The sequence below is a fragment of the Myxine glutinosa genome, chromosome 4 (assembly GCF_964187855.1).
Source record: "Myxine glutinosa chromosome 4, kmMyxGlut1.1, whole genome shotgun sequence".
NCBI lineage: Eukaryota > Metazoa > Chordata > Myxini > Myxiniformes > Myxinidae > Myxine > Myxine glutinosa.
In genome coordinates, this window is record NC_136264.1 from 74349108 (window position 1) to 74361665 (window position 12558).

General features: G+C 44.2%; 2 protein-coding genes across 5 annotated transcripts in view; one reads left to right on the forward strand and one right to left on the reverse strand.

The window, feature by feature from the left end:
* RBM17 (RNA binding motif protein 17) overlaps nucleotides 1-4748 on the reverse strand; it is a 71707-nt gene extending 66959 nt beyond the window's left edge. Inside the window, exon 1 of one of the 4 annotated variants that reach the window (XM_078775967.1) lies at nucleotides 4657-4748. In XM_078775967.1, coding sequence (XP_078632093.1) covers nucleotides 4657-4732 — 76 coding nt within the window. In that variant the 5' untranslated portion in view covers nucleotides 4733-4748. Of the gene's footprint in view, nucleotides 1-4212; nucleotides 4250-4656 lie in introns of those variants that run through there. The other 3 variants (XM_078775965.1, XM_078775966.1, XM_078775968.1) reach the window with 3 other exon arrangements.
* Nucleotides 4233-12558, forward strand: part of RPP14 (ribonuclease P/MRP subunit p14) — a 29844-nt gene continuing 21518 nt past the window's right edge. Inside the window, exon 1 of the mRNA XM_068112638.2 lies at nucleotides 4233-4248. The gene's annotated coding sequence lies outside the window, so the exon portion shown is untranslated. The remainder of the gene's footprint in view (nucleotides 4249-12558) is intronic.

The window sequence follows — 12558 nt, forward strand, 5'->3', positions numbered from 1 at the left end:
CCGTGGGAGTTGTTGTATGCAGATGATCTGGTGTTGATTGCGGAAAGTATGGATGGACTGAAGGAAAAGATGAACAAGTGGAAGGAATGTATGGAGACAAAAGGTCTGAAGGTGAATATCGGAAAGACGAAGGTGATGGCAAGTGGTAAAGCATGTGGTGAGGTGGAAAGAACTGGGAAGTGGCCGTGTGCTGTGTGCAGGAAGGGTGTCGGAGTGAACTCCATTCAATGTACAATGTGCGCTGAGTGGGTTCATCAAAAATGTAGTGGTCTGAGAAGGTCATTTACCAGTGTGGCAGCTACATTCAAATGTAAGGTGTGCACAGAGGGAGCTGCAGATGGAAGAAATGTTGAGTTGGATCTTGGAGATGGCGTGAAGCTGGAAGGTGTGAAAACATTTTGCTACCTCGGAGACATGCTGAATGGAGAAGGTGGATCAGACTCGGCAACGGTTGCTCGAGTGAGATGTGCATGGAAGAAGTTTCAGGAACTGAGTGGCGTGCTGATGAGGAGGAGAGTGTCGCTGAAGCTGAAGGGAAAGGAGTATGCTGCATGTGTGAGAAGTGTTATGATTTATGGGAGCGAGACATGGGTAATGAACGTAGAGCAGCAACGAAGGCTGGAAAGGGTGGAAATGCGAATGGTTCGATGGATGTGCGGAGTATCGTTGAGAGAGAGGAAGACAAATGATGAATTGCGAAAGATGATGGGAATAGAGCCTGTGATTGACGCTGTGAAGAGGAACAGGTTGAGATGGTTTGGTCATGTGTTGAGGAAGGATGAAAGTGACTGGTTGAGAAGAGTGATGGAAATTAATGTAGAAGGAAGTAGAGGACGGGGAAGACCGAGAAAGACTTGGCTAAAGATGGTGGAAGAAGAAATGCGGGCAAGGGGGTTAACAAGGAGAGATGCAGAAAATAGGGCAAAATGGAGAAGATTGTCGGACCGCAAGGCTAACCCCCGCTCTAGCAGGGAAAATGGCCTTAAAATGCATGTTGTTGTGTTGTTGTTCCAGTTGTTTTTAATAAATTAAGTTCATCAATCGCAAGTTTACTCAGTTTCCAAGAACATAATCTAGTGCCCAAGAAGACTTAAACTTAACTAAAGATGATAGCAATAATATGATTGTTCACTATGTCTAAGACATAGTGAAGATCATTGAGGAAGATTGTAATAGTCTCAGCCACGACCGCAAGATGATGACGATGAACATCAGTGACAGTGACCTTGTCCACTCTGAGTACCTCACCCACTCCGAGTGGTTTAAGCTTTATATTTTATTTTTTCTCCTCAGCCAGAGATGGTTTGGTCATGTGTTGAGGAAGGATGAAAGTGACTAGTTGAGAAGAGTGATGGAAATGAATGTAGAAGGAAGTAGAGGACGGGGAAGACCGAGAAAGACTTGGATAAAGATGGTGGAAGAAGAAATGCGGGCAAGGGGGTTAACAAGGAGAGATGCAGAAAATAGGGCAAAATGGAGAAGATTGTCATGGGGACCGCAAGGCTAACCCCCACTCTAGCAGGGAAAATGGCCTTAAAATGCATGTTGTTGTTATTGTTCTTTTCTCCTCAGCCCAAAGAGGGTGGGGAAGCTTGGACTGCACATAAATAACAAGAACGTCACTCGGTAGAGAGCATACCTTTGCCAAGCTGAACAGTTTACATTCTGTATCCCACTGATGGGCCGGATCTGGATCTGGACATGAACCTAAATCTAATCGGCTTGTTCTTGTCGCCTAACCAAATCATACATTCAGTATTGTTATAAGATTTTGGAATATATCGTTTTTGGCCCCATCTCTCAATGGTGAAGAATCACTTAAATAATTCTCATATCTGGATCCATATTCTGATCTTCACCAAAATCGAACAGATTCATCCTTGTCACACACCCAACCTGTCACCAAGTTTCATCGGAATCCATCCACAACTTTCTGTGATGAACCACCTTTAGAGGCCATCTTTCCCCGCAGAGCAGGGGTTGGCCTTTTTCGGGCACCGTGGTCCCCTTTTTGGAGCAATGTTTTATGGCCGGATGCCCTTCCTGCCGCCAACCCTGTTAGTCGCCTCTTGCGACACACAGGGAATTACCAGTGAACTGGTACTCGATTTGCCGACCTCGGAAGGATGACATGCTGAGTCAACCCCCTTGGCGTTAATTCAGCGATCGACCGGGATTCGAACCCAGGATCCCAGGATCCCAAGCCGGCACCCTAGCCGCTAAACCAAACACCAGGCTGTGATATTGTGCTATATATCGTTTTAGCTTTATCACTCAATGGTGAAGAATCACTTTTTAAAATTCTAGTATCTGGATTCCTGATCTTCACCAAAAACTAATCATTTCGTCCTTGACACATACCCAACCTCTCCACCAAATTTCGTCCGAATCAGTCAACGACATTTTGAGATGCCCTGTTCACAAACAGACAACCAAGGGTGAAATTATAACCTACGCCCACCTTCGGTAGCGGAGGTAAAGAGCTCATGCTGCTCTGCTCACTCATTCTTAATTCAACTGATTTATTTATCTGCTTGCATTCAGCACAATCGACTAGTATATTATGTATATACAATGGAAGACATCAACAGAACATTGATTAAAGAAGTATGCTAACCGCCATGGAACAGTGGAATGTACCATTGCTCCGCTGACACAACAAAACAAGCTTTCACGATTAAGACTAGTTTTCCATCCTATAATATATATATATATATATATATAATCATTGAAAGGCTGAGAGAGTCCATGGTTCTCAGAAGAAAAGTCGCCCAGGTGTGCTCTTTCGTGTATTGTTGAAAAATCAGTGGAATATTTCATACAATTTATTGGTTGGTTGTCCATTTCTTTCTTATTTGAAACAACAGACACACACACACCACACACACACACCTTGCCCAAATAATATATTTACCAGAGTAAAAAAAACAAAAACTTGTGGAATGTACCATATTTCCAAGGAATGTACCATATTTCCAAGGAATGTACCATATTTCCAAGGAATGTACCATATTTCCAAGGAATGTACCACATTTCCAAGGAATGTACCATATTTCCAAGGAATGTACCATATTTCCAAGGAATGTACCATATTTCCAAGGAATGTACCACATTTCCAAGGAATGTACCACATTTCCAAGGAATGTACCACATTTCCAAGGAATGTACCACATTTCTAAGGAATGTACCATATTTCCAAGGAATGTACCATATTTCCAAGGAATGTACCATATTTCCAAGGAATGTACCATATTTCCAAGGAATGTACCATATTTCCAAGGAATGTACCATATTTCCAAGGAATGTACCATATTTCCAAGGAATGTACCACATTTCCAAGGAATGTACCACATTTCTAAGGAATGTACCATATTTCCAAGGAATGTACCATATTTCCAAGGAATGTACCATATTTCCAAGGAATGTACCATATTTCCAAGGAATGTACCATATTTCCAAGGAATGTACCATATTTCCAAGGAATGTACCACATTTCCAAGGAATGTACCACATTTCTAAGGAATGTACCACATTTCTAAGGAATGTACCATATTTCCAAGGAATGTACCATATTTCCAAGGAATGTACCATATTTCCAAGGAATGTACCATATTTCCAAGGAATGTACCATATTTCCAAGGAATGTACCATATTTCCAAGGAATGTACCATATTTCCAAGGAATGTACCATATTTCCAAGGAATGTACCATATTTCCAAGGAATGTACCATATTTCCAAGGAATGTACCACATTTTTGGCTCAATGTTGCAGTATGATTTTGGCTTGATGCTTGAAGGTAAGATTGACGCAAAGTCTGTTTCGGCATGATAGATAACATATCGTTCACACTCAAGCATCTACATCTCATCTTGCACACACAAGGCCAAGCACATACACAACACACAACAGTATATATCCAATGTTAGAAAGCCAAGCAATCATAACGATAACACAGATCCGTTTCATAGCATTTCTTGAAAATAATATATGTTATGATCTCGAAAGGGAACACTTCAATCAACATAATGATGATCAACTCCTCAAATGTTAACGATTGTAATATTGTATTCAAAATCTACAAAAATAAAGAATAAAAAGTTACAGCTGTTATTAAAAGAACATTACAATGGGATATCGAAGTTAAAAAAAAAATTATTGTATTGTTAAAAAAATTAACGTGTCTTAACTACAGTACATCGACTTCTACCTACCTAGTCGACCGTCGACGTCACTGCGCAGAGACGGAAGTGAGGCAACTTTATGTCAAGGGACATAAATGATGAATTTAGTCTTTTCAACATTGTAAAATCTGTAAAGTTAATCACATTTCTCTATTTTTTGTGGTTTTAAAAATAGAGCTGCGATGTTCTATATTACGTTAAAACAAAAACGATCATCGCGTGGAAGACTGTAATGAGCGATTTCCCCAGTGAAGATTCGGCTCAATCTCGGTGCGCCCTGCTCCATCAAAATTTTCTTTAAACGTGTTACGAAGGTGGAAAGAAGAGGCTTGGGAGTAATGGGTTCTATTGTAAGTCTGATGAATCGTGGATGGTTCTCAAATATATAGGTTGGAAGAGGAAAATAAACCACGGGCTTCGATTACTGGGTGTGCGACTCCGCTGCAATATCACTATCAGGTATTATTAACTCACGAGTCGGCCGAGTGAGCTGGCTGCTCTGCAGTGTCCTGTAAGAAAATCTGCGACTTCGCTGAAGCAAATTCGCCATTTACCCTAAAGTGCCGGAGTTACTGGTTAGTAGGCCAGAAATGCTTTTTGTCATCGGCTTTTCTCCACCAATTAGAAGTAACCTTTCATTAAAGTTACCGCGGGTTTTCATGATTCGTTCTTTGGGTTTCCCTCAGTTTAAACTCATTTGCATATCAAATACAATGACCATATTTGGTAAGGCCACGATGACATGGCCGCTTGATCTGTGCGTGTCGTGGCCCGACGCGTTTTATGGGTTAATAGTTAGGGCATTTTATAATTTTTTTGAAAAATCTGTGAAAAAATTGCTTACCAATAGCTTTCTTCACCAATGTGTTCATGTAGGTGTCTACAAACACCTCTCAATTTATTCCTTCCCAAATCCTTGGGGAAAAGTCAAAATTCAAAATGGCGTCCAAAATGGAAAAATTGTGGATAAAGTCATAGTTTGGCCAGAAATTTAATACTTAATATGGGGAAGAAACCACAAAAATATTGTTCTAGGACAATTGTGAACTCTTGCTAAGCATATTTGTATTATTATCTTGCTTTATATCCAAGATGATGGCCAAAATGATGTCCAAAATGGCCGCTAAAATGTGAAAATTGTGGATAAAGTCATAGCTTTATATAGAAATAGAAATGTATCTCAATTGAAACCTCGGTTAGTCAGTTCTCTAGTTCACCCTACTCGTCCTAATCCCCAGCATATCCCACACTCCTCTCGTCATCTGGCTGGTTGATGTTCTGGCAAGAGTTACCATGACAGTTGCCGCAAGCAGAAATACACTTGACTCCTTGCTTTTTACAGAAGCACCTGAGTGTGCTACATTCCCCCTCACAGTTGCAGCAGACAAACTTCAGAAGATAGTCCGGTGCGATAGGGTCTGTTGTAGGGACCGGCGCATAACCTTGATCACCGAGTTTCCATCCGTAGTCCAGGACATCCAATGATGGAGTTTGCAGCAGCAGCCAATCTCTAGTCTGGAGATAAGCCCGGAGAGAGTGCTGTGCTGCAGCTTCTGTTGTCGGGGGCAGTTTCTCAGGTTTGATGCTCCCAGCAGCGGCCCGCTTGCTGAAGATGTCAAATCTCAAGTCCCCCAAGTCTTTGGATGGGTTCCCGCAGAACATGAGCTTGAATAGTTCACAGCCGGCTTTGATGATGTCATCTTTCTTGGCTCGGATGTCCAGAAACACATCCATGGCCCTCTCTGCTTTGTCAGTCTTGCAGAGCTTGGTTAGCAAAGTTGATTTGCTAAACCCAGAAATCGCAGACACTGTATCGCAGCCGGAGAAGCTGTGCAAGAAGATCAGATACTTCCGGTATCTCTCTGGGAGGGCCTCCCGGATCTTTCCGACATCGTAAGATGTGTCTTTGGCTGTTGTGAGGAAGATCGAGTGGTCTGCAGCATGATGAATCAGCAAAACCATGATGTCGGTGTCCTCAGCCCTCACCTCAACAGGGGACTCTCTTGCCTCATCTAGAGCTGCCCGGACGATAGAGGTGTCTGCATCATCGGGGCATTCCTGTACACTGATCCCATTTCTACCGAATGTCTCAGCAAGTAGCCGAATGAGCTGGGTCTTGTTGCTCTTGTTGTCGAGGAACTTTTCTCTTGGAACGAGGCTTTTGATGTCTGGGCGAATCAGAATGTCGCAGCATGCGTTCTTTGTTCGTCTCAGGTGATCATGGTCCTTGGTGGAGCTGCCGTATCCGTCAAAGACCACAGTGATCCTGAGGCAATGGCTCCCCATGGACTTCACAAACTGGAGGTAGCTCTCAGCGATGTCCTTCCAGGTGAGCTTAGCTTCCCATCTGACGTGCAGGAGCCACCCACCATCAATCACCAGGCTCGTGCAGGGGTGTTGTTCAACGGGTTCCACAAATGCTTTCAAGACCCTTGCTAGGGCAGCCTTGTCTGGCTTTCGAAACTTCTGGTCTTTATCAAATAGAGACATCGGTGTTGGCGTCAACTCAAATCGCAGGACTTGTTTGGTCTTGACTTCACGCTCACTGATGATGATGAGGCGGTTGAAGAGCTTGAGTGAGTCAATAACCAGCTTCTTCCCATTGACTTTGGGTCCACTTCTGACGCTCTCTAATGATTTGACCTTGTGCTTAGTTTCCATTGTATCCAAAAAAGTTTTTCCATCCATCTTGGCCTGCATGGCTCTGCCAACCTCCTCTGCCTGATCAGCATTGACTGGGTCCTCGGGAGTGCTACTGAACCCCGTGGAGAAGGATACCAGGGTCTTCGAGTCCCATGTGGAATCGAAGGGGTTAACCTCCTTCAACCATCCAACATGGCGTTGACCGCATCATCTCCTTTCTTCATCTGGGCTCTTGTGACGTCTGTGTGGACAGGTACTCCACGTGTGTTCATACCTCCTTCCAGCTCCTGGTGAATGAACGAGAAGTGGTTTAGCGTCTGAACCCAAGACTTATAAGCAGATTCATTCCGGAAACGTCCTCTGTTTAGACCGCCTGAGGACTTGGCATCACACATGAGTGTGGTTTCTATCGTGATGTCGGTCCATGTGCCTGACCACTCATGGTCTGAGAACCTGACTGCATGGTTGCCATACATGGTGAATTTGGTTAAAGTTTCCTGGAACGCCGGACTGTCCTGTCGCTGCTGCATCAGCTGTACGTACAACCTTGCTCCCTTCGCATACTGATGGTGGCCCGCTGCTGCGAAGGTGTTCAGCATTGCAATGATGCAGCTGAGGTGACCTGTGTGATCCGGGATACGCTCACACCTGATGAACACCTTGATGAGGTCGATTCTGCCGTGGTACCAGACCCAGAGTGCAGGTGTCCTTCCTCCCTCAGCCAAGGTCTTCAAACTCTCCTCCATCCTCTCCTTCAACACAGTGACTATCCTTGCTGCGGACTATCTTCTGAAGTTTGTCTGCTGCAACTGTGAGGGGGAATGTAGCACACTCAGGTGCTGCTCTAAAAAGCAAGGAGTCAAGTGTATTTCTGCTTGCGGCAACTATAATAATAATAATAATTCATTTATTTTGTATAGCGCTTTTCATGAAGCCCAAAGGCGCTTTGACAGAGTGCAAAACATAATGCATAACAAAACATGAAAACAACAATTGCAAAAAGACAAGAATCAATAGGGAAATATTTAAAGCAAAAGGAGGGAGAAGGAGAAGTGATAGTCAGGGGTTAAATGCTGTGGGTTGAATGTTGAATGCAGTGCTGAACAGGTGGGTCTTGAGTGATGTTTTGAATGTGGTGAGTGAGGAGGAGTCTCTGATGGTGTGAGGTAGTGAGTTCCAGAGGGTGGGAGCAGCGATGTAGAAGGCCCTGTCCCCCCAGGATCTGAATTTGGTCCGGATGGGGGGGGGGGGGGGGGGGTCAGGAGGTTGGTACCAGCAGAGCGGAGGTTGCGGGTGGGAGTGTGTCTGGATAGGAGGTCAGCCAGGTAGGATGGGGCCAGGTTATGGAGGGCTTTGTAGGTCAAGAGGAGGATTTTGTACTGGATTCTCTGGGAGATGGGGAGCCAGTGAAGCTTGTAAAGGACGGGGGTGATGTGGTCACGGGTCCGGGAATGGGTGAGTAGACGGGCAGCGGAGTTCTGAATGTATTGGAGTTTATTGGTGATTGTTGAGGGTGAACCATAGAGGAGGCTATTGCAGTAGTCCAGACGGGAGGTGATGAAGGCGTGGATGAGGGTTTCTGCAGCCGTGGAGGAGAGGGATGAGCGGAGACGGGCGATGTTTTTCAGGTGAAAGAAGGCTGTCTTTGTGATCTGTTTAGTGTATTTGTCGAAGGAGAGGGTTTGGTCAAAGATGACGCCAAGATTCTGGATGAGAAGGGAGGTGGATACTGGGATACCGTCGATGTTGAGGGCAAAGTTATGGGTGGATTTTGTGAGCGTTTTTGGGCCAATGATGATTATTTCAGATTTATCACAGTTAAGTTTGAGGAAGTTGATTTGAAGCCAGGATTTTATTTCAGAGATGCAGTTTGTCAGGATAGAGTGGGTGTCTGTGGAGACGGACTTGGTGGAGATGAAAAGCTGGATGTCATCGGCGAAGCAGTGGAATTGGAGACCATGACGGCGGATTAAGTGACCGAGGGGGGACAGGTAAAGGATGAAGAGGAGGGGGCCAAGAACTGAACCTTGGGGGACACCTTGGGGGAGGGGAGCAGTGGGGGATTTGCAGTTATTGATGGAGATGAACTGGCGTCTGTCAGAGAGGTATGATTTAATCCAAGAGAGGGCAGTGCCGGTAACGTTAAAGGTGGATTCAAGTCGGGTGAGGAGGATGGTGTGATCGATGGTGTCAAAGGCAGCGCTGAGGTCGAGGAGGACGAGAATGTTGAGGTTGCCAGCGTCAGAGGAGAGGAGAAGGTCGTTGGTGATTTTGAGGAGAGCAGTTTCAGTACTGTGGTTGGAGCGGAATCCGGATTGGAATGTTTCATACAGGTTATTGGCAGAGAGGTGATGTTTGAGTTGCGCGGCTACAGCGCGTTCCAAAACTTTTGACAGAAAGGGTAGGTTGGAGATGGGTCTGAAGTTATTTAGGGTGTCAGGGTTTAGACCCGGTTTTTTTAGAATGGGGGTAACAGCAGCAATTTTGAGGGATGGTGGGACGATGCCTGCAGACAGGGAGGAGTTTATTGTTGCAATGATAAGTGGAGAGAGAGCAGGGAGGGAGGCCTTGACAAAGCTGGAGGGGATGGGGTCAAGAGTGCAGGTGGCAGTTTTCAATCCTATGAGGAGTTCAGAGAGGTCAGTAGGGGAGACCGGGGAGAATTGAGACAGGGGAAGGCAGGATAAGGGGGGGCAGGTGGTTGGAGGGGGAGCGGGTGCGGCGGTGGTCAAGCTGTTGTAGATGTTGTCAATTTTGCGTTGGAAGAAAGAAAGGAAGGAGATGCAGTTGTCTTCTGTGAATAACTGGGTGGTGGTGTCCAGGGGGCGGAGGAGTTTGTTTATTGTCGAGAAGAGTGCTTTTGGGTTTCCGGAGCCAGAGTGGATAATTTGAGAGTAGTAGGCGGAGTGGGCGTGGGAGAGGGCATCTTTGTAGTGTTGTAGGTGGTCCTTGTAGGCTTGGGAGTGAACTGTGAGACCTGTTTTATTGCGGAGTCTTTCAAGTTGGCGAGCACGAGTTTTCATCAGGCGGAGTTCAGGGGTAAACCAGGGAGCAGAATGGGTGAAAGAAACTGTTTTGGTTTTTACAGGCGCAAGCTGGTCAAGGCAGGAGGAGAGAGTGTGGTTGTAGTAGTCAGTGAGGTCGGAAGGGGTGTGGAGGTCAATGAAGGGAGAAGTGGACATTTTTTCAGAGAGGGTGGATGAGAATGAGGTAGGGGAAAGAGCGTTTAGTTTACGGAAGTTGATTGTGCGATAATGTCTTGGTGTTGGGGTGGGGATGTTGATGGTCATAGTGATGGCTAAGTGGTCAGAGAGGGTGAGGTCAGAGCCAGAGAGATGGTGCAAAATTAATCCAGTGGAGCAGACAACTGTCATGGTAACTCTTGCCAGAACATCAACCAGCCAGATGACGAGAGGAGTGTGGGATATGCTGGGGATTAGGATGAGTAGGGTGAACTAGAGAACTGACTAACTGAGGTTTCAATTGAGATACATTTCTATTTCTATATAAAGCTATGACTTTATCCACAATTTTCACATTTTAGCGGCCATTTTGGACATCATTTTGGCCACCATCTTGGATATAAAGCAAGATAATAATACAAATATGCTTAGCAAGAGTTCACAATTGTCCTAGAACAATATTTTTGTGGTTTCTTCCCCATATTAAGTATTAAATTTCTGGCCAAACTATGACTTTATCCACAATTTTTCCATTTTGGACGCCATTTTGAATTTTGACTTTTCCCCAAGGATTTGGGAAGGAATAAATTGAGAGGTGTTTGTAGACACCTACATGAACACATTGGTGAAGAAAGCTATTGGTAAGCAATTTTTTCACAGATTTTTCAAAAAAATTATAAAATGCCCTAACTATAAGCACTAGAGCAAAAAAATATGCAAGGGGGCAAATACGTGCTTTAAATATGCACAAACGTTTAACATAGAAGATTTCTGTTGTCTTGACGCTGAAAATGCTACTTTGCCACAAATGTATTTATCGGCGGAGGCATTATGTTTTCAGGCTGTCTGTCCGGCCGTCCGTCCATAGCTTTCCATTACCGCAATAACTTCAGAACGGCTGAAGGGATCTAAGTCAAACATGGTAGAGGTATGTATAATGATGAAAAGATAAATGGATTACATTATGGGGTCCAGAGGTCAAAGGTCAGAGGTCCCGCTCTGTTAAAAAAAATCTGTCACTGCGCTAACCTGTGAACCAGTGATGGGATTTTGACCAAACTTGGTACAAGTATAATATTATGATGAAAAGATAAATGGATTACATTATGGGGTCCAGAGGTCAAAGGTCAGAGGTCCCGCTCTGTTAAAAAAAATCTGTCACTGCGCTAACCTGTGAACCAGTGATGGGATTTTGACCAAACTTGGTACAAGTATAATATTATGATGAAAAGATGAACTTATTAGATTTCGGCATCAATGGTCAGATGTCAGGTCAAGTAAAAATGTGATACTTGAGAACAGCCGAAGAGATTTAAATCAACCTTGGTACAAGTATATACGTACAATGATGTAATGATGTGGGCGGAGGCATATTGGTCGACATCGCAACAGCGAAGAGTGTCGTTCTAGTTCTCTTAATATCCCACTCGACAGGCCAGAAATATGTGGTCAAGTTTTTGGTTGGAGGTAAAGATGTCTTTATCTCTCCAAACTATATAGGGAACAAACAGATCAGGATTCAGGTCCGTATACAATTTCCCATTTTTCTCGATTCTTGCTTTTAAGCTTTCAATAGTTGTCTAATATCCAGTTATGTACACCTACTTCACCTATACACCTACTTCAACGTCTTTAGAAATATTAACAATTGGTTCTTCAAACACTTCTCTGCACATCTGTTTTCTCTTCTGTAGCTTAATCTTTTCTTTGGAACGAACTCCTGGAAGACCATACTTCTTTGTGGGCTTTGTTTCTTAAGTTCATCTATTACCCAAATCTTAAGTTATCTCAAGTTCAATCAACAGAATAATTAACTCTAGTCTTCAGCCCTTCAATGCCCTTGATTTTTTTTGTCCAACTGATCCAGTGTACCTATCTGATGGTACGGGATCTAGGGTTAGGGTTAGGGTTAGGGTTAGGGTTAGGGTTAGGGTTGTTAGGGTTAGGGTTAGGGTTAGGGTTAGGGTTAGGGTTAGGGTTGTTAGGGTTAGGGTTAGGGTTGTTAGGGTTAGGGTTAGGGTTAGGGTTAGGGTTAGGGTTAGACTTGCAAGCTTCACCGAGTTGTTGGGTTAGGGTTAGGGTTAGGGTTAGGAACTGATGTGATTTTACCAGATCTATCCCAACTGTTTCAAAAACTCTTCTTCCTCCGACTCGCGTTCAGTTTTCATATCTGCCAGAAATCATTGCAAACATAGTATCCGTGAGGCAAAGCATTCCTTTATCCAAAAGAAATGTGGCAACCTCTCATCTTCTTCCGCTAATAGATCTTTCTGGTCCTTAGCTAAAAATATCTCCAACAACCTCTGTCACTCTACCTTTCCTTCACTTTTCCATTCTGATGATGCTATTGCTATCTCTCTGATTGATAAAGCAACTCTTTTTGGTTCTCTTTTCTCCTCCAATTCCACAATGGATGACTCCAACATTCCATCACCCTCTGATGCACCCCTTACCAATCCTATGCCCCCCCCCCCCCTATAATCTCTTTTCTTGCAGTCAAAAAAGTACTCCTCTCTCTGGACACAAGCAAGGTGTACGGACAAGTTAGTAT